Source organism: Neophocaena asiaeorientalis, unplaced genomic scaffold (assembly GCF_003031525.2).
Source record: "Neophocaena asiaeorientalis asiaeorientalis breed wild unplaced genomic scaffold, Neophocaena_asiaeorientalis_V1.1 scaffold433, whole genome shotgun sequence".
Lineage (NCBI taxonomy): Eukaryota > Metazoa > Chordata > Mammalia > Artiodactyla > Phocoenidae > Neophocaena > Neophocaena asiaeorientalis.
Window position 1 is genome coordinate 2,082,267 of NW_020175040.1, and position 26,675 is coordinate 2,108,941.

The following is a 26,675-nucleotide window of genomic DNA, read 5'->3' on the forward strand; positions in this document are numbered from 1 at the left end:
CTTCAATTAAGGGGAGAACAGGGAAGACAGGGACATGTTTGAGGCAGAATCTCTCACGCTATCCAACAACAGGAGGGCAGAGTTACCAATACGGGTCAGAGGAGCAGCATCCAGGGCCGAAAAGAAACCCTGGGTTATCCGTACCCCACCTGGACCTGGAGGGGCCGGGGATTCAGAGCAATCTCAGACCCCATGCACATCTCTCCCTGGAACCCCAAGATGCCACGCCAAGCCCGGGTGTTCTGGGCACTGTGCTTCGGGGGATGCTGATTACGACGGTAATGATAACGAAAGTATCAGCAGCTAAAGAATGCTTCCTGTTTTGCGTCTCGCAGGCACCGTGCTCAGCGCTTCCTCACTCAATTCTCCAACAACCCTAGGGAGCACTTTCCTTCCCATTCTGCACGGGAGGAGAATAAGGCTTTAGAAAGGCTGGGCTGCCCAGAATCATGCAGCGTGCTAAGAAGCAGAGCTGGGACGAGAGCCTAGATCCCGAACTCAGTGCATCTAGAAAAGTCACGGCCCTCCCACGAGGACCCTCCCAACCCCATCCAGGGAAACTAGCAGCTTCCACTGTGATCACGTGGCTGGAGCAGGGGCATCCCCATGCTGGCCACCCAAAGACCCACGCATGTGCCAGGCACTGCCATGGGCACTTGGGGTACACCTGCAAAGACACAGGTGTGGCCCTGCCTTCTGAGAGTCTAGCCTACTCGCGACAGCTCGCCCTGGGTCTGACTGGTCCTGTTTTGTGGTGGCAGAAGCAGGTTTCCAACTGGCTCCAGCTTCCATGGATCTGTCCCTCCTGCCTGGGTTAGCAGCTGGAGCCTGGGGACACGGGGAGCGGTCATGACAGTTACACAGCTCTGCACCGAAGAAAGTGTCTCAGTCTAGGATGGTCTTCCCCTGGGAAAGCTCTAGGGAATTTACCGACTGTTCCTGCTTAAACAAGAGCCTTGTGCATGTGAAACTCCTGGGAAATTGGTGAAGCATAGCTACCAAAATGTGTTCTTTGAATCCACTGGGCTTCCAGAAGCACAGACAGTAAGTAAAATAGATGGATTTCTATGTGTTATTTAAATGTCATCCCTAAATTATATTTTGGGAGTGGCTGTTTTTTTGATTATGCTCAACTGTGGGTGAAGCAGGCGGTTCCATCCTTACCCTCCAAGCTTGGGGAAGACACTGCAAAGCCTGGGTACCGGAGGGCGGACTCTGCACACACCCCCTGCAGCGCCCAGCGCACGCCGCTCTGCACCGGGTCACGACGCATGCAATGCACACGTCCCACACATGCTGTGGGCTCTCCATCCCTAGTGCCTCCTTGGCAGACACCTTGGGGGTCCCACAGAGACACAGACCTCAGTGCCCCCCACCCTCCTCCACTGACTCTGAAGGGGGGGGGATGAGGTCGCGGGGATTCTTCTTCGCCACTAGGCAGACATCATAGCTGTCGTGCATGAGGGCGTTGATGGCTACGACATTCCACTGGTTCTCCCAGGGGTCCAGCTCCAATATCTCTTTGGAGATAATTTCGTGGCGATCTGAAAAACAGCAAAGGAGAACAAAATATCAAATATCACACAGTATTAAATTCAGAGGTCATCATTGCTATTAAACAACTTCCTCTAAAAGGTATTATGCAGCAGAAATGAATTAACGAACAGCTGAATACTGTACTGTGGAAGACAAGGTGTTCCTGATGTTTAAGAAACCAAGAAAGGCCACGTGACCACTCACATTCAGGAGTTATTCACACACACACAGGGCATACTGTTGTCTCAAGTGGAAGGGGTGTGCCGGGGTCATGTTAGCGATTTATTAAAGATGCCAGCAAGGGGGGAGACTGTCCTTAATTCTGCACCTGTAGGAGGAGGTCTCACGACCTCGTGTGAGTCACTGGCCTCCCTGAGCTTACGTTTCCTTAACTGCAGATAGGATGCTGGGATACAGCCAGGGTCCTCGCAGGAGACAGATGGCACAGTCTAACTGGGCAATTTAAGAGAGTTTGGAAAGGTGTGGGTAGCGTTTAGGAAGACCCACGAGGGATGGTACAGCCCCCAGGACTAAGAGCAGCTGGGCCATTGCCACCTGGAAGGCTGCGGGTGAGGGGTGGGAACCGGAACTTGGAGAGGGCAGCTGCCTGGAGCTTAGCCATCCCCAGGGACCCTCCCGGCAGCCCCGCAGAGGGGTGGGGAGAACAAATGCCCTTATTCTACCCTTCTTTCTCCCAACAATTCTGGCTAAACCCAACCAGAGGCCAGAGGGGAAAGGAGCCTGTGAATGCAGCCCACACAGGTCGGCTTTGCAGGACACAGAGTAAGATAGAGAAGGGGTGAGTGGGTTGGGAGGGCAGATGGGAGATTTCCAGCCCAGACGACTGTTTCACAACTTTATGATGATAAGAGGGGATAATGTATGGAAAAGTGCCCTGTCCTGGCATATAACAGTCAATACTTGAAAATGGTCTATGTGCGCTTGTAAAGGATGTGGGTTTTATAGTTGTTCATATATGTCCATTAGGTCATGTCATTCAAATCTTCTACATATTTACTGCTCTTTGTGGGCTTGTTCTGTCTGTTACTCAGAGAGCTGTGTGAAGCTATCCCACTAAGATTATCGATTTGTCTATTTCTCCTTTTAGTTCTGTCAGTTTTTAGTGTACACATTTTGAGTCTGTTATTAAGTGAATACAAATTTTATCATTTATAAATTTATCATTTAATTGACCCTCTTACTCTAGAATAAGTTCCATTAGAATTCTTTTGACTAATATCATAACTAGCAAAGGTACAATTCTAAAGAACATTCTGATAATCTTTGACTTTTAACTGGAACATTTAGTCTATTTACATTTAATGCAATAACTGATATATTTTGGTTTAAATCTAACATCCCATTTGTGAACCGTCCTTGTCTCACTCATTCTTTTCTCCTTTAATGCTGTCTTTTGGACTGAGTGTTTTTTTTTTTGCGGTCCACGGGCCTCTCACTGTTGTGGCCTCTCCCGTTGCGGAGCACAGGCTCCGGACACGCAGGCTCAGCGGCCATGGCTCATGGGCCCAGCCACTCCGCGGCATGTGGGATCTTCCCGGACCGGGGCACGAACCCGTGTCCCCTGCATCGGCAGGCGGACTCTCAACCACTGCGCCACCAGGGAAGCCCCTGAGTGTTTTTTATCATTCCATTTCTTCTCCTCCACTGATTCAGAAATTATAAACCCCATTTGTATTCGTTTTTTTTTTGGCCAAGCTGTGTGGCTTGCAGGATCTTAGTTCCCCAACCAGGGATCGAACCTGGGCCCCGGCACTGAAGGCACTGTGTCCTAACCACTGGATCTCCTGGGAATTCACCCCCATTTCTATTCTTTTGGTGGGGGTTACCCTAGATTAAAACTTGCACACCCAACTTACCAAGATCTGATTAAGCAATACCTTGACCATCCTCTTGGAAGGCCTTAGAATAGTTTAATTATATTTACTTCCCTCCCAATTTATTAGCCTTTGCTGATGTGCATTTTCATTCTATCTGTAGACTCTGAGAGACCTTGTTATTACTGTTCTGTACGGTAAATGCTCACAGAATGACCCGCGTATTTACACTTGCATTGCTCTTCATTCTTTCCTGCATCTTAGACTTTTCATCAGGGTCAGTTTTCCTTATGCCGAAGTACATACTGTAGGGGATGTCTTCTTACGGCAAACTCCTTCAGCTTTTGTTTGTCTGAAAATGCCCTTTTTCACCTGCATTTCCTGAATGAACCTTCACTCCAAAAACACCAAAAAATAGTCATAGCTGACACTCACTGTGTGCTTACAGTGGGCTGCGTGTGCTGTGCTCACTGTGAGCCGGGTGCGCTGAGGTGTTAGATCACATCACCCTGTGGGGCAAGCACCAGTTTACCCCTGTTTTCAGACTAAGGGTTAAGATTCAGAGGACCTGCCTACAGGCACACGGCTAGAGGTGGCAGAGCCGGAATTCCCAGCCAGATCTGCGATCCTCAAAGCCTGTGCTCGAGACCACTGAGCCCTTTCGAATGAAGAAGGACGTGGTGGGACTGTGTTTCCTGCAGCTTGTTGATAAGGCAGGAGGAGACAGGCTCTGTGGGACCCAAAGCTTATATGACTTGGGAGGCCCTCTTTAAGGAACATGTTACAAAATTAGGTATGGAAGTGAGTATTTACTTTTTCCAGCTCTATAGGGGCACAACTGACAAATAAAAATTGTATACATTTGAGGTACACGATGTGATGATTGAGATGTGCACACGCTGTGAAACCATCACCACAATCAAGCTAATTCACACACCCATCGCCCCACATGGTTACGTGTGTGTGTGTGTGTGTGTGTTGAGAACACTTGGCAAATTTCAGGTATACAATACAGTACTTTTTTTGTTTTTTTTGTCCACGTGGCGCGGCTTGCAGGATCTTAGTTCCCTGACCAGAGACTGAACCTGGGCCACGGCAGTGAAAGCACCGAGTCCTAACCACTGGACCGCCAGGGAATTCCCAGTGTTAACTAGAGTCACCAGCCATGTATTAGACCCCCAGAACGTCTTCACTTTATAGCGGGAGGTCTGTAGCTTTTGACCAGTGTCTCCCCATGTCCCCTCCCCCAAGGCCCTGGCAGTCGCCATTTCTGCGCTCTGCTTCTGTGCGTTGGATTACTTTGGATCCCACGTGCAAGTGAGATCACGTGGTACTTGTTGTTCTGTGTCTGGATTGTCTCACTTAGCATGATGTCCTCCAGGTTCATCCTTGGGGGGCAAGTGGCAGGATTTCCTTCTTTTTTATGCTGAATAATATTCCATGGAATAGAAATATACACACACCACATCTTCTTGATATCAGCTCCGTCCAGGACAACTCTGTGATAAAGGGAATGTTCTGTAATCTGCAGTGTCCAATACAGAAACCACTAGACACATTTGAAGTGTGAGACTGAGGAGCTGATTTTTATCTTTCATTTAATTGTAATTAGCTTAAATTAAGAACTTACGTAGACACGAAGCTCAAAATCTTTTTTTCCTTCAGTTTTTTTTAAAAAAATCTTTTGGGTCTGTGACTTTCTGAGACAGGTGTCTCAAAGTCCATGCAGTTCTTGAGGATTTATCCATTTATCTTGTGGTTTGTGTAGTTTCTGTTTTATATGTCTCTGAGCTGTGTTGTTAAGTGCAAAAGGAATCATGCTTGTTGAGTCTGTTAGAGTTCCTGGCGGCACCAGCAGACACGAATTCTGTCCGGCTTTAGCAAAGTGGGGATTTACTGGACAGAAGGTAGCTCGGCAGCTTGAGGGCAGCCGAGAGGGGTGTGGGTGGCCCTGCCACTGGCCTTCTCGCTGTGGCTGCTGGCAGGCGTCAGTGCTGGAAACCACCATTCCCCGCAGAGCCCTGGCGGCGCGAGGCTGACGGGTCTGACCCAGGGGCCGCCCATCGAGGGGCAGACCTCCGGGACGACCGTTTCCTCTTCCTGCCCGTCCTCCTGTTGAGGTGGAGGAGCCTTCTCTGGCTCCTTTACTGCCGGTGTCTTGCAACATGGGTTTTACCACTCCCACACCTGGGTTTCTGTTTCGTTTTGTTTTGGTTTAGCTGGATGAAGGCTTGCAATGTGTTTATTTAAATTAATGCAGGATGGGGCTTGTAAAATTTTAGAGTAGACGGAGTTTTCATTAATTTTGCTTCCTTTCGCTCATTTCAGTGTTTATTGGGGAGACGTATTTTTTTAAACGATGTATGCGTATTACCATCTTTCCTAGAAATCTCTAATTTACATGGAATGAAAGTTACTGCATTAGTGCCAAAGAAGTGAAGAAGGTAATGAGTGAGCTTTCTTGACTGGGAAGGGGAGAGTGTACTGAGTCGTCCCAGACTTGGGTGTGGCTGGGGACTCAGGAAGAAGGCACCCCGGGGATCCGAGCTCCCGCCAGGACCGCCTGACAGGGCACACACCGCGGTGGGCCGTCCGGGTGCTCTCCTAAGCTCCCACCCTAACGGAGCTCAGAGAGCGAGCTGTGTGCCTACCCGTGTGTGTGAGCCTGGGCTCCTGAAACGCTGTCCTCTCACAAGGAAGAAGAAACCGGTGGCCGAATTCAGTGTCAGCTCGTTTCAGTTCAGTTGATTCTCCAAAAACAGACACTTAATGCCACAGCATCTTACTCGCTCGAGGAGTCAGGAAACTCCTGAGGCCCGCTGCCTCCAGGGGTCAGCAGCTGAAAACGTTATTTCATACGAAGCAAATAAAGAATTCGCGTAAGCGTTTGAAGATGACAATGCCAAAGGCATGCTGTGAGTGTGGCAGATGCCTCAGCTGTAGCCCCACGTGCCTTAGGGCTGCTCCCTGTTGTTGGATATCCTTCAGTAGACAAACTTGAGAAGCACCACCTTAGTCTAGATCTCATCGTTCAATTCAGTGAGACTGTCAGAAAACTGAAAACGTGGGATATTTTTTTAGTCCCTTATAGAGTTTTTTTTTCTGACGTGCTCTTCGGTGAAATGCTGACTTGCATTTTATTTATTACAGAAATATAATTGAGGACATTTCTCACTGCCCTATATGAGGCTACGGGGAGAAATTCTCCACGTTTAAAAGCTGTGCCCCTCTAGCAGTGGTTTGTTCCCCTCTGAGGACACTGCAAATCCGTAGCTGGGCGTGTGGTCCTTTCAACTCTGGCCTCTAGAGGGACCAGAGATGAACTGGTGGACCTCATACAGCCAGTGCATGAGAGCGCTGGCGACTTTACCCCCATCTGGCTTGCTTTTTTTTTCTCTTTAAAAAAATTTTTTATTTTACATTGGAGTATAGTTGATTTACAATGTTGTGTTAGTTTCAGGTGCACAGCAAACTGTATCAGTTATACACACACATACATCCACTCTTTTTTAGATTCTTTTCCCATATAGGTCATTGTAGAGTAGTGAGAAGAGTTCCCTGTGCTGTACAGTAGGTCCTTGTTGTTCTTCTATTTTATACATAGTGGTGTGTATATGTCTTTATTTTCCCTTCATCCCATTTCCTGATTTTTTTTTTTTTTTTTTTTTGGCTGCGTTGGGTCTTCGTTGCTGCACACCGGCTTTCTCTAGTTGCAGCGAGTGGGGCCTCCTCTTCGTTGCAGTTGCAGGCTTCTCATTGTTGTGGCTTTTCTTGTTGTGGAGCACGGGCTCTAGGCTCGCAGGCTTCAGTAGTTGTGGCACATGGGCTCAGTAGCTGTGGCTCGTGGGCTCTAGAGCACAGGCTCAGTAGTTGTGGCGCATGGGCTCAGTTGCTCTGCGGCATGTGGGATCTTCCGGGGCCAGGGCTCGAACCTGTGTCCCTTGCGTTGGCAGGCGGATTCTTAACCACTGCGCCACCAGGGAAGCCCCCTGATTTATTTTAATTTCTATCTTATTGTGTCGTGTGCCTCTCTATAAGCCATGTCAAGTTCCATTGCATTTTGAATGAATAGGTATGTCAGTCAATCATAAATCATAAAACGGGGTACTGAGCACAGGCTGACCTGGCCTGTCCAGCTGGTGGGCTTGTCCTCAGGCGGGGGTGTTACCTACCCTCTGTAGCGAGGTGGAGCAAAAAGGGTGGTATAGCTGCCCCCGACTCAAGCAGGAAGGAGAGGGTCATGAGTGTAACCAAGGCGTGACCGCAGTGAGCACCTCTTAGAGGAGGGACCCGGTTTGGGCAAAACCAGAGCCAAAGCCACACGACCGTCTGAGGACGTGCAGTTGCCTCTGTGAACGAGGTTGGGATGCGGGGGAGTCCTTTGCAGCCCCCTGCGGTACATCAGCGTACTGTAAAATCACGTGGCACAGAAACAGTCTTCCGCTGTCTGGAAATTCAGTTAATTAATCAGAGATTTTATATTTTCCACCGACTGAAGGAATGGATGTACAAAATCAGTTTTGATCAAGGGGTAACTGGCATCCCAAGTAGTGACTATAAACAAACTTCTGAGTATTCTGGGCCTTTTTCTTTGCTTTGGCCGTGCCGTGCATCGCGCAGGATCTTAGTTCCCTGAATAGGGATCGAACCCCTGCCCCCTGCACTGAGAACGTGGGGTCTTAACTACTAAGCCACCAGGGAATTCCCTGGGCTTATTTATAAGAAACATAGAATGTGTTTTACCCTTCGAGATACACAGGAGTTCAAATAGGAAATGGTGCTTTCGAGAAAATTAGTTTTTTATTTTCTTTTTCTTAAGAAAAATACTTTAAAAAATGAGATTAAGCAAGTGGAAGGTCTGTGAGGTGAATTGATTTGATAAAGACCACTGTATTGGGACTTCCCTGGTGGTGCAATGGTTAAGAATCCGCCTGCCAATGCAGGGGACACAGGTTTGAGCCCTGGTCCGGGCAGATCCCACATGCCATGGAGCAGCTAAGCCTGTGCACCACAACTACTGAGCCTGCGCTCTAGAGCCCACGAGCCACAACTACTGAAGCCTGTGAGCCACAACTACTGAAGCCCGTGCACCTGGAGCCGGCACTGCGCAACAAGAGAAGCCACTGCAGTGAGAAGCCCGCGCACCGCAACAAAGAGTAGCCCTCACTCACCACAACTAGAGAAAGCCCGCGCGCAGCAACAGAGACCCAACGCAGCCAAAATAAATAAATTTATATATTAAAAAAAGACCACTGTATTTCATGTAAACATCAACACACTGGGATTCAGGTCTACTATTTTATTATTTCTTTTATGTTTTGCTCCTCTGTTTCCCCTTTCCTTCTTCCTTTTGGATTACGTGAATATTTTAAATATCCCATTTTGATTTATCTTGAATTTTTAAGCATTCTTCTTTGTATAGTTTGTTTTTTGGTAGTCGTTCTAAGGATTACAGTAACTTTTTTAAAAAAAATATTTATTTATTTATTTTTGGCTGTATTGGGTCTCTGTTGCTGTGCACGGGCTTTCTCTAGTTGTGGTGCGCGGGGGCTACTCTTTGTTGTGGTGCATGGACTTCTCACTGCGGTGGCTTCTCTTTGTTGCGGAGCACGGGCTCTAGGCATGCGGGCTTCAGTAGTTGTGGCACACGGGCTCAGTAACTGTGGCTTGCGGGCTCTAGAGCACAGGCTCGGTAGTTGTGGCACACGGGCTTAGTTGCTCCGCGGCATGTGGGATCTTCCTGGACCAGGGCTCAAACCCGTGTCCCCTGCGTTGGCAGGCGGATTCTTAATGACTGCTCCACCAGGGAAGCCCAGGAGTACAGTAACTTTTAACAGACTATTTCGCTGATACTTCATCACTTCAAGTGGGTGCAGGAACCCCCCTCACTCCCATCTAGTCCCTTAGCCTACCTACCCCATTACGTTTAATTGTCACCACAAGGGAGACAGCCCTCTCTGTGTAACACTAACCCACACTGAGAACACTATCAGACAGTGTTAAAATTTTTCCTGTCGACTGCCATTCATGTGCTAAAGAACTGAAGAGGAGAAAAATGTCCATTATATTTACCCGGGTATTCACTATTTCTCTTTGTCTTCCTGGATTCCTGAGGTTCCACGTTTCTCAGCGATACCAGTTGCCTTTCATTTGAAGAATTTTCTGTAACTTTCCTTTTTTAGAGCAGGTCTGCCTAATACGGTGTATTACACTGATTAATTTTTGTACGGTGAACCAGCTTTTCATTCCTGGCATAAAGCCTGCTTGGTTAGAATGCATAATTCTTTTTGTATGTTGCTACCTTCAGCTTGCTAGTATTTTACTGAGCATTTTTGCAACCGTATTCATAAGGGATGTTGGCCCGTAGTTTTCTGGCATGTCTTTGTCCAGTTTTGGTATCAGGGAAATTCCGGCCTCATAGAAAGAGTTGGGAAATGTTCCGTCCTTTTCTATATTCTGTAAGTGTGTGAAGAGTTGGTGTTATGAGCTCTGATCTTTTGGAAACATAATGTTGGCTTCCTCACTCTGTGCTGGGGGTGGAGAACAGAGTTTTTGATTCTGACTTTCCTCTGCTGAGTCAAAGAACTCCACAGGTCTGTCAAGAGCTGTGAAGAGTCTTAGACTTTACAACACGAAACTCCTGGTCATAGAGGAAGGATGGGGTCGCTCGTAGCAACAGCAGCAGGCAGTGTGTCCGCATTTTAAAAGTACAGTTATTTGAGCCGCAAATCTCACAGGGCAGCATGGAGAGTGTCAGGGGACACCTGTACAATCAGTGGGCTGGCTTGTAGGAGGGGAGCCCTAAGCTTAGGAACCGGAAGCTTTTATAATGGCCCTTGCGGTGGGGGGAGACACCGTCTCTCTTTTCTAAGGTTGTCTGCTGTACAAACACGCTTGAAAGGGTCTTCCAGAACAAAGGCAGGCAGTGTCTCTGCTCCCAGATGCTCAGAGATGCATGAGACCCACAGAGGATTACCTCCCAGCAGGCTCACCTGCTAATATTTTCCTTAATACTCCCCTCATTGTTCCTCTCTTACGTGTACTCTATTTATTAATACTCCCCTCATTGTTCCTCTCTTACATGTACTCTATTTATGTATCTCAAATTTGCTTTTGTTTTATCAGTTATACACACGCACGATTTAAAGAGCCAAACAGCTCAACAAGGTTCAGGCCTTAAAGATGGTTGTGTCCTACCCACCTCCCCATTTTCTGCCTTTCAACCTGGCTGATTCTTCTGGCACTGAACACTGTCATCTATAAATAACATATTTTATACTATTGCAACTTCTTTTTTTAAAAAAAAATATTTTCTTTATTTTTATTATTTTTTTGGCTGTGTCGGGTCTTAGTTGTGGCACACGGGATCTTCACTGAGGCACGCGGAATCTTTAGTTTGCGGCACACGGGCTTCTCTGTAGTTGAGGCTCGGTAGTTGTGGCACGCGGGCTTAGTTGCCCCGTGGCCCGTAGGATCTTAGTTCCCCGACCAGGGATCAAACCCGCGTCCACTGGACCATGAGGGAAGTCCCTATTGCAACTTCTTGGTTTCTCAGATGAAGCCATGCACTCCTGACTTCCACTGTAGAAAATGTGGTTTCAGCTTTCTTCCACATCCCCACCGTGTGTGCCCCACTCCCCTGAACGGTTGAGGCTCCGTGTTTACCACTGACATGATTAGACGTGATTGTTATCAGTGCCATTCACACATGACCGGGTGACACACTCTCCTTTCCTGCACAACTGCTTGTTTCCTCTCAAGTCAATTGTTTTATTTTTGTTAGTTTTCATTGCTCTTCTCCAAGTGTCTAAATCTTGCAGAATATTAAGATTTGATCAGTTTTCTCTTCTGGAAGTCCCCTCCCCCAGAGCCTTTGACCAGCTGCCTTCTGAACTGGCTGTTCAGGCCACTGTACAAGCTGTCATCCCTGGATCTCCCCTCAGTATCCTTCCCTCCACTGTGTTTAATCCTGTCTCCTGGCCCCCTGCCCTCTAGTACTTGGCTTAGGTGTTCGTTGTTGGGAAGAAAAACCTAACAGAAGGGAGCACAGGAGATAAATTTTGGGAACATTGCATGTCTGAAAACGTGCTCCCACACTTAGAGGTCCGGCAAGTACGGAAGTGTAGGTAGAAGGTAACTTTCCTCTAGGGTTTTTGAAGGCATTAGCTTAAGTTTCTTCTAGCTTCCAGTGTCACGTTTCCTAAGTGTGGTGCTATTCTGATTCCTGACACTTTCTATGGATGAGTCCTTTCTCTCTGGCAGCTTTCAGGATCCTCATTTGTCCCCGGCGTTCTGTGACATTGCAGGGATGTGCTTTACTCTGTGTCCGTTTTCTTCCACTCTGCTGGGGATGAGGTGTTTCCTTTCAACTGGTAACTTTAGTTCTGGGAAATTTTCCTAATTTATTTCATGGATGTTTTGTCCCTCCATTTTCTCTATTCTTTTTTTTTTTTTTTTTTTACTGAAACTCCTATTCAACGATTGGACCTCATGGACTTACTTTCTTTTTCTCTCATTTTCTATCTAATTGCTTTTTGCTCTGCTTCCTGAGAAGTTTCTTCCACTCTACACTCCAAGTTTTCTATTGTATATATAAGTTCTGCTGTCATATTTTTAACCTCCGAGGACGTTTCTCCTCCTGGCACAGCCCGTTTCCTCCAGTTGCTTTTCTTCTTTTATGTTTTGATTTCTGTCTTTTCTGTACATGCTTTCCTCAAAGGTCTGATGAGCCCCAGCTGTTTGCTCATCTTTAAGAGAGGGATACCATGGAAGCCTTTCCTGTGAGGTTCTCTGCGGGGTGATTTGGCTTTGCCTTATTTTGGGGCTGGTCAGATTCCCAAAGAAGAATCCTCCTGTCTCCTGCCTGGAGGTTATGGCTGCCCACGTCTGGGAGCCAGAAAACGAAGAAAGCTGCTGATCTCAAGATTCAGTATGTAGCTGTTCTCTTCAGCTCCCTGTTTTTAGTACTGATTGCCTCCCCCACCCCCATCCTTAGCTTCGGTCTTTGTTGGGGTGCAGGAGGGGCTTTATCTCAGTGTCGAGGGAAGGGCAGGAGATTGGGGTCTTCCTGTCTTTCCGCTGTCCTCGTGTTTTCAGCGTCACCTTCATTCCCTCTTCCAGACTTGTCCACCCCCAAGACTCCCTGGGGTTCTGTGGTTTGTGCTTCCTTTTCCTGTTGCCAGGTTAGCACTGAACTGTCTCATGTCTGGGCAGTTATTCATCCATCTGCTTTCCTGCTTCCTAAATTGTGTTGCTGTTGCCCTCTCTCCTCTTCTCTTTGTCTGACTGTGTTCATTCCATTTACCGTCATTTTCGTGGGACGTGGGAGAAAACAGTGTTCAACCTACTATTTTAACCAATATGCAATTACTATGTTTATTACGTGTTTTGGTGTCTATCTTTCCCATCAACTGTTGAGCATCTCAAAATTGTAGCCCAAGTGCCTCTAAACAGTTTGTTTCAATACATTTTTATGGAATTAACTAAACAGATTAAAAGAGTACTTTCTTGACTGTGGTTTTTTGAGTAAATAAATGGGATGAGTAGGTTTGTGTCACACAAGGAGAGAAAATTCAGTGCCTCTTTTTAGGTCTGACGCTGAGATCTCTAGTTTGTAATGGGCACGTTAATATGCAATTGTTCTGTTTTCCATAAAACCCCACTGACAACTCACTCAGCTAATCCGGGACAATTTTCCATCTTAAAACCAGATAGTTAAAAGGGACTTTGAGAGCTCGCATAGTAAATCCCTTTCCCTCTGGCTGGAAGCATTATTAGTCCATTACAGTTTCAAGAAAAGACATTGGCTCAGAGCGTGAGTTCAGACATTCTTGAAAAACTGGGGATATCAATTCTCTAACTCAGTATTATACAAAGGAAAATAGGACAAGGAAACAAGACAAAAGAGAGTATCTTCTAGATCCTTAGACACTAATTACCCCCCACTGCTCTGGAGTGGGGCTCTGGAGGTCCTGAGGCTGCCCTCTGTATTCTCTGCCCTTCTCTTCTGGTCAAGAGAAAGCCTGCAGCCAGGGGATGGAGAGTAGGGCCCTGGCGGGGGGTGGGGGGCGGGTGGCGAGTGGTCCAGCACCTGGGCGCTCTCTGGTCTCCTCCAAGGCCTCCTCACTCACGGGGTTGCAACAGGGGTCTTTACAAGATCTCCTTGCCCTGCCAGGTTTCTTGCTACTGTGACAGGTTACTACCTTTACACAAGCATGTGATGTGTAATATAAAAAAAATTAGAACCGTTAAAAAAAACATTTTGGAAAGTTGTCTGAAGAACAAATAGAGAAAGAAAAATTGAAGCTTCTTATCATGAGGACTTTCAAGAATACAAAAACCAGTAAATAGGGAATTCCCTGTCAGTCCAGTGGTTAGGGCTTCATGCTTTCACTGCCAAGGGCCCGGGGTTCGATCCCTGGTCAGGGAACTAAGATCCCACAAGCCGAGTGATGCAGAAAGAAAAAAAAAAATCTAGTAAATAAAGCTCCTGTAGCCATTATCCAGCTTTCACAATGATCAACATTTTACCAACGTTGTAAAATCTATTCTTGCCCCCCATCCCCATTCACTTTTTAAAAAATATTTGCTGGAGTAGATGAACACAAATTCCAGACAGCATGTCATTTTCATCCATAAAAACTTCTACACAGTCTCTCATCGTTCATAACGTTTTTCCTTTTTCTTCCTCTTTCATATAAAACTACAATGCCATTATTATTGTGACCTAAAATTAACCGTTCCTTAATATCCTCTAATACTCCAGTCCACACTCAGATTTCCCAGATTACCTGAAAAATATCTTTCTCCACAAGATTTGTTTGAATCAGGAGCCAGATAAGGTCCACTCATTGTATTTGGTTCATATACCTCCTAAGTCTCTTTTAATTTCTAATGAAAACTTTATTCTTTAACTTACATGTAATTCTGTGCTTTAAAAATGAAGGGCGGCGTATAGCAGGCTTGGTTTTGCTGCAGGGGCAGCTCTATTTTAATTGGGCATGCTTCCAAAATTGTAAGTACTCCTGGGGCATGTTTTTCCTGGCTATGTCCTGGCCTAGTACTTCTATTAGGAAGGTTAGACTTAAACTGTTAATCATTTTTACTGTAGCTGCATTCTATCTTACTTACTCATGCAACTAATCAAACTTTGGAGACAGTTAATTATTAAATTTGTGCATATTAAAAAATCTCCCTGGACTTCCCTGGTGGTCCAGTGGGTAAGACGCCGTGCTCCCAGGGCAGGGAGCCCCGGTTCAATCCCTGGTTGGGGAACTAGATTCTGCATGCCACCAACAGCCCGCATGCCTTGACTAAAAGATCTGGTGTGCCACAACTAAGACCCGGCACAGCCAACCAGAATAAATAAACAAATATTTTAAAAAATAAAATAAAGAATAAAAATCTCCCTGTTACTTTAAAAAACTATAAATCCGTACTGTAGATTGCAATGATGGTGGCAATTAGATATGTGGAAGCTGAGTTTGGTAATAAACACGTAGATTAGGTATTATCTTAGAAAGGCTTTCAAGCAATTTATTTCTCATGTCAGTAGTGGGGAGTAAGAGAGTTTTCCGAGGGCAGGATTTCAGTAAAGATCAATAAATGCAGAGCTAACCCCCCGCGTTTCTGGTCATTCCCCTATTTCCATGCGGTCTTCATATTTTTATTTATTTTTAAAGAAATATTTATTTTGGCTACCCCAGGTCTTAGATGTGGCAGGCGGGCTCCTTAGTTGCAGCATGTGGGCTCCTTAGTTGCGGCATGCAAACTCTCAGTTGCAGCAAGCATGTGGAATCTAGTTCCCCGACCAGGGATTGAACTCGGGCCCCCTGCATTGGGAGCACAGAGTCTTATCACTGCCCCACCAGGGAAGTCCCTCTTCATATTTTTAAATCTCTCCTTTAGTCCTACAATCTGGCATTAGCCTACCCTCCCCCATTTCTCCTCTTGTGTTCAGCTCATGTTTATTGTGTGTCTGCTGTGTGCCAGACACATTACAGACCAGATCTCACTTAATTCTTACGACAGCCCGTGGAGGGAGTAGCCCCACTTTGTGGACGTGAAAACCCAAGGTCAGAGGTTGGTGAGTTGCCCAAGGTCACTGCTTTTGCCAGTGCCCCCTGCTCTTAGGATTGTTCGTTGGGTCAGTTAAGGGAGGTGAAAATCGACATCAAAGGAGGTTACAAAACATTTAAAACTCGGCCAGTACCTGCTCCGTGGAAGCCCCCGCAGACGTACAGCTTCCCGTCCACGGCTCCTGCATTGGTAGAATTGGTGCGAAGTGAGAGCAGGGGGCTGGGCATGGGTGGGCCCTCCCTCCAGAAGTCCCCGTCCGGGTTGTAGATCTCCACTGTGTCAAGGCACTTCCGAACCTGACCCTTGTCTCGACCTATGCAGCCGATTCCACCTGCAGAGGGTGACACAGAAAGGAGGTGACCAGAGCTGAGATGTCCCCATGGGCAGTGCCCCCTTTCTGCCGGGTCTGTATCTCAGGCTCGTGGACCTTGGTGTGCTTCTGTGGCCTGGTGCTGCTTCTGAGATAATTTGTAAGCAATGGTAACGTCTACTGTGGGCTCCATAGCCAAGGCTAATCTCGTTTTATCCATACTATTCTGTTTGTGCTCACCCATGAGGCTGATTCCACCACAGGCTTTATAACCTACAACATCCAACACTGGCTCACACAATGACCCTCCCTTTAGAGGAAGAATTTCCGGTTTGAATGTGAGGGTGACCCGGTTCTGACATCTGCCTTCCTGTTCGTTATGATTCCACAGACCTGGCTAGAGAGGCAAACATCCTTTCCATCCCCATCATTGCCAGCCTGTCTCTCCTTCTCTTCTTGTTTATTTTATTTTTTATTTTTGGCTGCTCCGCACGGCATGCCGGTTCTTAGTTCCCTGACCAGGGGTCGAACCCGGGCCCCCTGCAGTGGAAGCACAGAGTCCTAACCACTGGACCACCAGGGAAGTCCTTCTCCCTCTTTTTTTTTTTGCGGCAAGTCAGCTGACAGCTTTATTGCATTGGGGAAGGGGACAGATTGCTCAGGAGCTCTTGGTGGGGCGGGTCCGCTTCCTCTTCACCATCACAGGCTTCTGGCTGCGCAGGATGGCGCTGGCTCTGCGGATGGCAGCCATACGCAAATCCGGGCGGTACTTGTTCTTTCGGATCATGTGCCGGCTGCTGCTGAGGGTGGCCCGGGCGTTCTTGTTGATGGTGGACCGCACGTAAGAAGTGGCTGGCTTTCGCTGGCCGGATCTCCGCTTCATGACCACCACGACCCCTTTGCCGTCCTCCGCCGGCTCCACGCCCACAGTCTTGCGGTGAATGAGCTCGTTGTAGCGAAAGGAGTTGCGGGCCTTCAGGTTATTGGGTTCGGTGCTGTACGTCTGCTTATTCCTCTTGATCAAGAAGCTGGAGCAGTTCCGCACGACCATCCATTGCAGATGCGCGGACATGGCGGCAGCTCCTCTTGTGGCGGTGGCCGGATACGGCCCCCTCTTTACTTAAGTGGCAGGAATTTTTCCCCATTAGAGCAGGGCCAGTCTTTGGTAAATTTCAGGTTTGGGGGTCGGAGGGAAGCCCCAAACACAAATGCGTGATGCGTCTTCCATTTTTGAGTGACACAGTTCCTTCGGTAGATATTCCCTGGTTACCTGTTACTCGCAGGGCAGCATGCTCAGGATGAGGAGCTGAGAAGGACGAGCGAGGGATGTTTCTTGCCGTTATTAAGAACTTAATGGGGTGGGGCCTTCCTGGCGGTCCAGTGAGTGGGACTCTGCCTTCCCGTGCAGGGGGTGAGGGTTCGATCCTAGGTCGGGGAGCTAGGATCCCGCATGCCTCGCGGCCAAAACATCAAGGCATAAAACAGAATCAGTATTGTAACAAATTCAATAAAGACTTGAAAAATGGTCCACATCCGAAAAAACTTAAAAAAGAAAAATTAATGTGGTGCAAAGGGCCATATACACAAACAGATAGCGACATCACGACAAGTACCTTAAAAGAGATACACATTACACTCAGAAGTCCAGAGACTGTAGCAAGTAGCAGAAATATCATTTACATAATTGTGACTTTAAGTACAACGCTGCATGGGAAAGTAATGGCATAAGAATTTCCAATCCGCTGTAATAAGAAGCACAAGTTTGTAGGTGACCTTTTTTGTACCACAACGAAAGGTCTTAAATGTCAGGGCTATATTTCCTGATCTGAAGCGTGGCTCCTGGGATGGAGGTGCATCCCCTGGAAGGAGAGACAGTCCTCTCTTTGGTGCCCTCATTCCATGCAGACCCAATCTGGTGACCTGGTCTACACGACCAATCAAAGTTGGGGGAGTGCTGGCCTCAGGCTACCCGTGGAGGGTCCTGGAAGGGTCAGTGCAGTGGGGTGTGGGTGAGGGCTTGGCTCTGTTGTTTATAGCAACACCAAGACCAGAACCGAGACTGCTCTCATCACATGGCCTTTACTCAATGTGTCACTTAGAGATTAATCACATGACACCTCGTGGCATTTCCTCTTTTATGTGATTTAATTCCCTTTCCCATCGTCATGCTGGTCGGATGGTCCTTCCGTGCATCGTCACGTGGTTTCCTATCTTCCTTCAGTACTGCACCCCAGGACCTAGCACAGCGCCTGCCTGCCATGTGCGGGTCTGGAGTGAATGAACCAGAAAGTTACTTTTCCTCAGCTTCCTCTGGCCTAGTGGATATGTTACAGGCTCACTGAGGGCAAAGACCACTTTTCACCTGTCTTCTATCTCACAGTGCCTGACACATGGTACTCAGTGAATCCGAGAAGATTGATGGGAACAGCTTATTTTCACCCTGGTTGGGACTCACGCAGACATAAGAGGACTTCAGAGGGAACCTTTTTGTTCTCTTTGCCTATGGAGCCTGGCCTGTTTCCTGTCTCAGTACGAACCCAGGGATCAAGGCTATAAACTCAGGAAGCTCTTAGCTGCTTTCCCTCTTTTCCGCCTGGATAAATAATTTAGCCCGTTACCGTGCCAAGTCTGAGCAGCAGCGTTTCCAAGGAGGGGACACGCCGGCCTCAGTTAACTGCACACTCTGTTCACAGGCCCTCTTCCAGTGTGGCGCTGGGGCAGCTGGAGGCTTCTTAGTCCAACAAAAAGTGGAATTTCCTATCTGTGGGGCAGGATGGGCTTAAAGAAGAGGATTTATCTTTAGCAGTTGACCATGGCAACCACCCATCAGGTAAGAACAAGATGATTTGACTACCTGCTCCGTAAGAGATACTATTCGGCTGGTTTACATTACGAGCACTTTAGAAGACCAGTCTGTGGGGGCAAACAGATGAAATGCAAGTCGCTCAGAGCTAGTCTGGGCACACCCAGCAGCCAGCAGCCTGGGCGTAATCAGAAGTGCACATAAAAGCCCGTTAAGAAAGCTTCCCCAGCATAAAGCATATAAAGAATGGGTATTAATCTCTCGGTTGTTGAAATAATTAGAGTGCTTGTCATTTTCGTTTCCCTTTTACTAAGTGTATTTAATTATAACGTTCAGCCTTTACGCTACAAAACTAAACTTCTACATAGGTACCCTTTCTGTTTGGTTGTCAGACAGTTCACAGGCTCCGCTCGGGTGACACGGGCTTGCAGGCTCTGCCTTTGTTTCTGACCGCCTGCCCCTGAATACACTCTCTGTCTCACTTGGATGTAATTCTACCACCAAGTACACTCTCAGCACCACTCTGTTACCAGCGACTTAATGAGCTTAAACTGAAAGTGAATGCTGATTAGATAAATAATCAAATAAAAGCATGGTCTTTATTAATAAGTCAGCACCAGCACGACAAGAGAACTCTTTTGATCCTGGGGTAGGATCAGCACATCTTTAGAATTTCAATGAGATAACTCATATCTTTAATTTACATGCCATCAGTACCTCTGCGCCTGACTTTCCTTTATTTAAAAACAGGCAAATAGAAGTTATCTTTGCAAGTCATACCCCAGTGGACCTCCAGTGCAAAATATATACTTTAGGTTTTATTGGTGGGGTCAGGGGGTGTGGATTATAGAAGAAGATGCCTCTCTCTCCTCTTTTATTTCTACCAAGATGAAGGCCTGCTTTCTTTGTGTTTGGTGGTCATAGAGTCTTTCCCTCTGCAGGGCGTGGGAGGAACCGTCTCCCCACACCAAGCCTGGCCGGGCACTGGCAGAGGTCGGGGGCGTGATCCTTCCCTGACATCCTCTAGGACTTACTGTCCATGGGGCCTTGAACACAGCGGGGCTGGTTCCTGACGTCCTTCTGCCTGCAGTCCTGCCTTCAGGTGACAGGCTGCACCCCAAAGGAGAGGGTGAGTCTGGAGCAGTTCTCACCAGCTCCCAAAGTTGCTTGCACGGCTCAACAAGCTTTAATAATATATTCACTGTTGAAGGCTCCCGTGGGCCAGGGAAAAAGCATGTGGGCTTTCGGAAACAGACCATGGTTCATATGCCTGTGTCACCACTTATAGCTGGACAACTTTGGTCAGTACAATTTCTCTAAGTCTCAGTTTTCTCATCTGTTAAGTTTCGGATAATAATTCCAATTTCATAAGTTGTTGCAAAGGTTAACTTATAGGTAACTATGTAAAGGTGGAGGAGGGCGAGGAGGATGGACATGCGCTGTAAACTATTCCCAAGTACTATGATGGGAATTTCCTTTTAGTTCTTCCCGTGCACTCCGTGTGATGGTCATTCTTCCTCTCTCGTGTTCCAGGACATTGTGTAAGTGAAGCAGGGCTCACTGAAGCCGCTGGTCTTAGGTCTGCGTGATCTCAGTTTAATTGTCCGCTGCATCTATGATTGATGGCTGTAGGGGCGAAGCTCTCTTAAATGTTTACTTTGAGGTTGGATAGAGCCAGTCAGAGGCTGAAGGGCTGAGAAATAAGCTGAGCCTTCAGGTGGGGAGAAAGTTTCGCTGACACGATGGATCAGAGTAATGCACTGGTCGAACATTCGAGAGGGGTAGGAGCTGTCAGGTGGCAGCATAGGAGACAGTCACGCTAATATAATGCTCGCGACAATGTCCTTCTCACCCTGGTTGTCTGCTCTCTGGTTTTCTTCTTCACTCATTTCGGAGCTCCAGATTTGGAGCCTAAAGCGCTAGAAGACATGATCTAGCTTCTTGTCCCTTCTTAGGGCTCTCTTGGGTATTTTCAGAAAAAAAGCCCTTCAGGACAGGGTGGAAAGCAGGCTCATCTGCCTTTTGCAAACTTCCGGGTCACGCTGTAGGCCTGTCTAAGTGTGTTGGGCTCACAGGACACGGGCGGTGGTGCTCTCTCGTGTGCGCACACCCTTTCCACCCACTAACCCCTCCCTGCCCTTCGCCAGCCTTTTCTTGCTAAGAAAACGTCCATCTGCATTCTGTTCGCTCCTCAAAACAGACGACCAGGAAAATCAAATAAAAGAGCTGAAAGGGCGGACCAAGTTGCACTGGCTAGAGCCTGGATTTGCTTGAGTTTGGAGGGAAACTCAGGTGCTTGAAATGTCTTATCATTGCCAAGAGGAAATGTAGACAGTTGACCAGAAAGTTCTGGCACTGAGCCTTGGGTGCCAAATAAGCTGCAATTACAGAATCACTGTCCCATCTGTGGCTGATTCCAGATGACCCCTGGGCTTCCGTCCGGCCCAGCCCTGGGCCTCGGATTTCAACGCGCCTCGCCCGTCAGTTCTTTCCAATCCTGGGCTCATCTTTTCCTTGTTTCTTGCCAATCCCACTTCCCCAGCCTGTCCTGCAGGTCCAAAAGCTGAGCCCACAGTGGGGGAGGGAGAGCCCGGGGTCGTGGTTGGGAGCCCGAGTGCAGATGCCACAAGTTCAGACTAATGTCACTGTCCCCACGCCTGCTCGTCACCCAGTTCTGCCGACAGGACCCCTCAGACATCTCAGGCCTGTCCCTCCCCCGTAGGTGTACAGAGCTTGGATGACCGGACACCGCACTGCGCCGTGCTCACCTTCCTTCCCCTCCCATCGCCCCCCACCCCGCATCCCCAGCACCCTGTGCTCCAGGCTCTCCCAGCTGCCTGCAGTTCCCCAAACAGTGAGGTTATTCATCTCCAGGCCTTCGCTTAGGCTGGTCTCTGCCTGGACTGGCCTCTCCTCCCCAATGTGACAAACTCCTCTTTCAAGGCTCAACTCTGTAGCCACCCCTAGGAAAGCCTTTGTATCTCTGCAAGCGGCCATTCCCTCCTAGAGCCTCTGCTGCCCTCTGAACAGAGGTCAAGATTCCTATAAATAGTGCTGCTCTTACTTATCTCTGTGTGCGTTTCCCTATTTGATTAGGCTGTAAGTCACTGGAGGGCAGAAGAATGTCTAATTCACATCTGTATGCCCCACGCTTTTCAGCCGGGGCAGACGGTCAAGAAAAAATAACTGAGCGCGTGAATGGACCAGCTTCTCACTCACCTGCATCCCGGGTACTTTTTTTTTCTTCTTATGCTCTTTTGTCAAAACAAAAAGTGATGACTAGCTTTCCAGAATGTGTCAAGCGCTGAGTCCAAACAGCTGAAAACTCACTTCCTGTCAGATAATAAATATTACCTTCTTAAGGATATAGGACCCTCAGTCCAGCTATGGAGAGAAATTGTTGGTGTCTGTTGTTGGGCTCATTTTCCCCCCAGGTCTGCCTGCCTGAACCATCACTAACCTCCCTTAACTTGGGCTGGACATAACCTAACAGGACACAGGCCAAGTTTATACTAGTACTTCTCTCAAGTGACCCTGCAAAGAACCATTAATCAAATATATTCCACACCTTGGAAATGTAGACACACAAGATGTAAAGTATGAAGGCGAAGTATGCATCATTCTGTTCCCTGAGTTTCTTCCAAAGGAGGCTTGACAGTATGTGCTGAATAGCTACTATAGAAAAAAGGTCTTGACACTTCCCTGGCGGCCCAGTGGTTAGGACTCTGGTGCTTTCACTACTGGGGCCCACGTTTCATCCCTGGTCGGGGAACTAAGATCCCACAAGCTGCATGGCACGGCCAAAAAAAAAAGAAGATCTTAATAAGTCTTTGGTATGTTTATCTTTTGTGTAAATAAAATGATTTACAGAAAGTGATAATTTGTGCTCATTTCTATATTTACCCAAGAACAGGTAAAGGAAGGGAGTAATTTAAAAAAATGATCACATGTATAAATGGATAAAGTAGTTGAAGATAATACATTTTACTCAAAATGACAGGATTTTAAAATAATTGATATCTTCTTCAAAACATCATAGTTTTTCCATTTCAAGTCTTCATGCTGTTTTAAAACATATATTACGTTATTCCCCACCGTAGTGAATTTGACGATTTCAGATTGAACATTTTCTTAAGGATTCAGAAGTAGCAATACGATCTGTTTTCACAATATGCTATGGACATAGATGGTTCTATACACTAGGCTACATGAAGACATACCTAAGATTTGCTTTGTTGAACAAAATTCTTTTTTTTTTTTTTTTTTTTTTTTTTTTTTTGCGGTACGCGGGCCTCTCACTGTTGTGGCCTCTCCCGCCGCAGAGCACAGGCTCCGGATGCGCAGGCTCAGTAGCCGTGGCTCACGGGCCCAGCCGCTCCACGGCATGTGGGATCCTCCCGGACCGGGGCACGAACCCGTGTCCCCTGCATCGGCAGGCAGACTCCCAACCACTGCGCCACCGGGGAAGCCCTGTTGAACAAAATTCTTGCTATCGGTGTGGCTTTTAGCAATTTACCTCTTTTCATAAAAGCAAAGCATAAAACATGTAGTAGCACAGGGCTTTGGCTGTGTTCTCTTAAGCTTTTCTGCAAACATAAACAACAAGTCAGAGGCCTGGACAACATCCTCCTAAGACATTTCTCATCTGTTCTCAGTAGCATCATCATCTCTGTCCATCAGGGGTTTTCACACTGTAGAAGCTTCCGAACATTCTCTCATTTCAGCGTCAAAAACACTTTAAACTTCTAGTTAGTTTTAAGCAATCTGTAAGCATACTTTGGCTATCCATTTCCTATCCGTACTACGTGTTAGAGAATAACAAGTTTAAGGTGTTTTTTCTTCCATAAGACACCGTCTACTGAGAAATCAAAGACAAATATGAAACCATTATAATACAGCATTGTAATTATACATTGACCGAATGGAGTGCAATTTCTCACTAATTGTCACGATGAAATGTGGAACTGTCCACACTTTGTGAATTTGTAGGATGTCAGTGATGAAAATGACTAAAGCTAAGCTGCGATTTGAGAGCCATAGGCAAACTTTGGCCTCTGAGAGTACTTAGTTCCGGGCTCCCCACTGAGGGTGCCAGATCATCAAGGTGAAGCTCCTTCATAGGATGAACTGCAGATACATTTCATGGACACTGACATCAAAAACATGGTGAGTCATTCGGTGCAGTTCAAATCCAAGTCTTTTCTCAGAATAAACAGACACTGGCATTCCCTGGAGAACTTCTCTGGCCGTTGAAAAAGTACATTTCTTTCCTTGTTCAACCTGAGCTTGAGAAGTATGTCTCTAAGCCCAGAACGCTCTTGGAATGAGTTCAGAACGTACCCAACAGCCTGCTCTGATGACCTGTGAGTGCAGGATGCTCTGACCAGTGGGCTGACCTAGCTTCCTGGAACACACGTGCTGTCCAAGGGAAGACACCTTGCCTCATTCATCTCTGGGTCGCTCCTAAAAGCCAGCTCAGGGCCCGATTATGTTCCATACATAGGCTTAGTCAATATTTTGCGCGTATAAAACCTCCATTAACATGATGTCACCTCTTCCTTTCCTCACAGTATCAGTGTTTCTCAACGTGCAGTCCTGTGGGCATTCCCACCAGAATCGCCTGACGCTTAGCTCAGATCCCCAGGTCCCACTTCAGACCCACTAGCCCAGAACTGGCCAAGGGTGAGGGCCAGGAATCTGCCATTTTAATGAACAGCCTGGGTGATCTGAGGCAAACTTATATTTATTAAAAAACTGTTTGGAATTTTATGTATTTATTTTTTAATATTTATTTGGTTGCGCAGAGTCATAGTTGCGGCCGGCGGGCTCCTTAGCTGTGGCATGCGAACTCTTAGGTGCAGCATGTGGGATCTAGCTCCCTGACCAGGGATCCAGCCTGGGCCCCCTGCATTGGGAGCGCAGAGTCTTCACCACTGCGCCACCAGGGAAGTCTCCAGAAATTTATCAAAAGAAAGAAAAAGGAAAAACCTTAACCATGATGAAACTTGGTCCTTGTATCTCACAGCATAATTCACCTCTAGACTGATCTCTGACACGCATTTACTGCAGTAACTGGAACCCTCTGTGTAACCCCCGTCGTGGTGCGCAGGGGCAGAGTGCTGTCCGATGGAGAAAACAACACCCGTAGCCGCGTGGGGAGACTTGCTATTAGCTGGCTTCTCGGACAGGGAAGTGAAAACTCCCTGCTTTAAAAAATTCTCCACAAGGCCTGTAACTCTGATGATTTTTGAGGCTTTTGCCCTGATGGAAGAGCAGGATAGAAAGGTCAATTCGGTCACCTGACGTTTGTAAGCATCCATCACGTGGAGCAGGCCTGGCAGCTGTCAGAAGAGACACAGACAAGAGGGAGGCAGGGTGTCTGCCCCCGATGGTCCCAGGAGCATGGGGAGGGCCACGGGCAGAGGCAGAGCAGCCTTGCCAAGAACAGTGCCACTAATTCACACAAACCCCGTCGAGGAGATGGCGTTTCTGCCAGACCCTGAAGGATGCGTTGTCCAGAGGCAGAGGCTTAAAAGCAGAGGGAAGAGCGTAAACAAAGTGCAGAAGGGAGGCTTGTTCAGGAATGACCCTCAGAGCCCAAGGCTGGGGCTGGGAGGGATGTGGCTGCAGAGGCTGGCTGGGGCCAGCCTGAGAAAGGTCTAAATGTTTCCACAAATAGATTCTGGTGCTCAGTTTCTATATTTGACTTCGCCTGACCTGTCAAACTAAAGCAACTTCTGAATACAATTTGACTTTTTAAAAACACTTGATGGGGGGCTTCCCTGGTGGCACAGTGGTTAAGAATCCACCTGCCATGCAGGGGATACAGGTTCGATCCCTGGTCCGGGAGGATCCCACATGCCGTGGAGCGACTAAGCCTGTGTACCACTACTACCGAGCCTGTGCTCTAGAGCCGGTGAGCCACAACTACTGAAGCCCGCGTGCCTAGAGATTTATTTTTTTAAAAATAAATGAAATTAAAAAAGAAAGAAAAGGTTTTTAAAAAATCCCCACACTTGATGGAAACGCCAAGTATATTTACGAACGTACATTGTCATTTCAGAAGCAAGCATAATATATTCAAAAGTGTAACTAATACTATGAGAGCTAAAGTTTATCTCACAAAAACATTTTTCAAAGAGAGAACCCCTGGTACCATATTCAAGTCGGTATTTTTATAACACAGCATCAACAAGAGCTCACAATTGGGTTTGATGAGGTGGAGCCCAGAAGGTTCTATGTTTCTCAAAACTTCACTAGTAAGAGTCTGCATCTAATTCGTTTCCTACTTGATTCTTCATAAAAGTAGGATTGAAAGCCTTTAAAACGAGGAGTTAACGTTTTCTCATAGCAATAGGATATATTAACCTAAAATTTTTTGGACTATCTTTTTTTTTTTTTTTTTTTATTTTTACTATCTTTTTAAAGAACTTGTTTTAGAAGATTAAGATATATTTTGGATTCAAGTAGTTTGTCTCATAATGAGCTCTCATGGTACAAATGACAAAAGATCTTTCTTAAAACACAAAGCATCTTAAAATGCATGACCTTGAGTGGCACCCTTCTCCTCGGTCTCCTACCAGAGGATTTCAAAGGGTTCTGTCATCAAGACACAGCCCTACTCTTTCCTGCTCTCCTGAGAAAGGGCTACCCGAGAAAGCTCTCAGAAAAAAAGTCAAAATGGAAACCAGCCCATTTTAAATACCTGGGTTTTTAGTAAGGGCCTCATTTATTCATAAGGTTCATATAGACTCTTTAAATTATTTTAAGCTTTCCAGCAAGTTACGCACCAGAAGAGCCAGTTGCAGTGTGGGGAAGCTGGTAAAGTGCACACGTAACTGCATGAGCAACAGAACCACTTTAAGCAAACGATCTAGGCATATCTTTTTCTGCATTTTTAAGAAGGAAATATATAGTTTTCCAGGAAAAACCATCCAATAGCTGACTAGTACACCCCTTGGTAGTTTGCCATAATTCCAGAAATCATTTTCATCTAAATTCAGATTACTCATGGTATCTGTGATGACATGGTTTTCAAAAACAAGCATTTCCACAATGAAAATTTAGCGCAGATTTTAACTGAGGCCAACATTCTTAAATCTTTACAACTCAA

The 26,675-nt window shown here is 46.8% G+C and overlaps 1 protein-coding gene and 1 pseudogene across 2 annotated transcripts in view; both read right to left on the minus strand.

Annotated features, from left to right (window-relative positions):
* Positions 1–1,362: 1,362 nt before the first annotated feature.
* The window catches only part of KBTBD12 (kelch repeat and BTB domain containing 12), a 43,840-nt gene continuing 18,527 nt past the window's right edge, over positions 1,363–26,675 (minus strand). The window contains exons 4-5 of the mRNA XM_024763410.1: positions 15,583–15,780; positions 1,363–1,544 (exon numbers count right to left, since the gene is read on the minus strand). Coding sequence (XP_024619178.1) covers positions 1,363–1,544; positions 15,583–15,780 — 380 coding nt within the window. The remainder of the gene's footprint in view (positions 1,545–15,582; positions 15,781–26,675) is intronic.
* Positions 16,376–16,861, minus strand: LOC112411988 (60S ribosomal protein L28 pseudogene; annotated as a pseudogene). The gene has a single exon (XR_003005710.1). The product of XR_003005710.1 is annotated as a 60S ribosomal protein L28 pseudogene (transcript).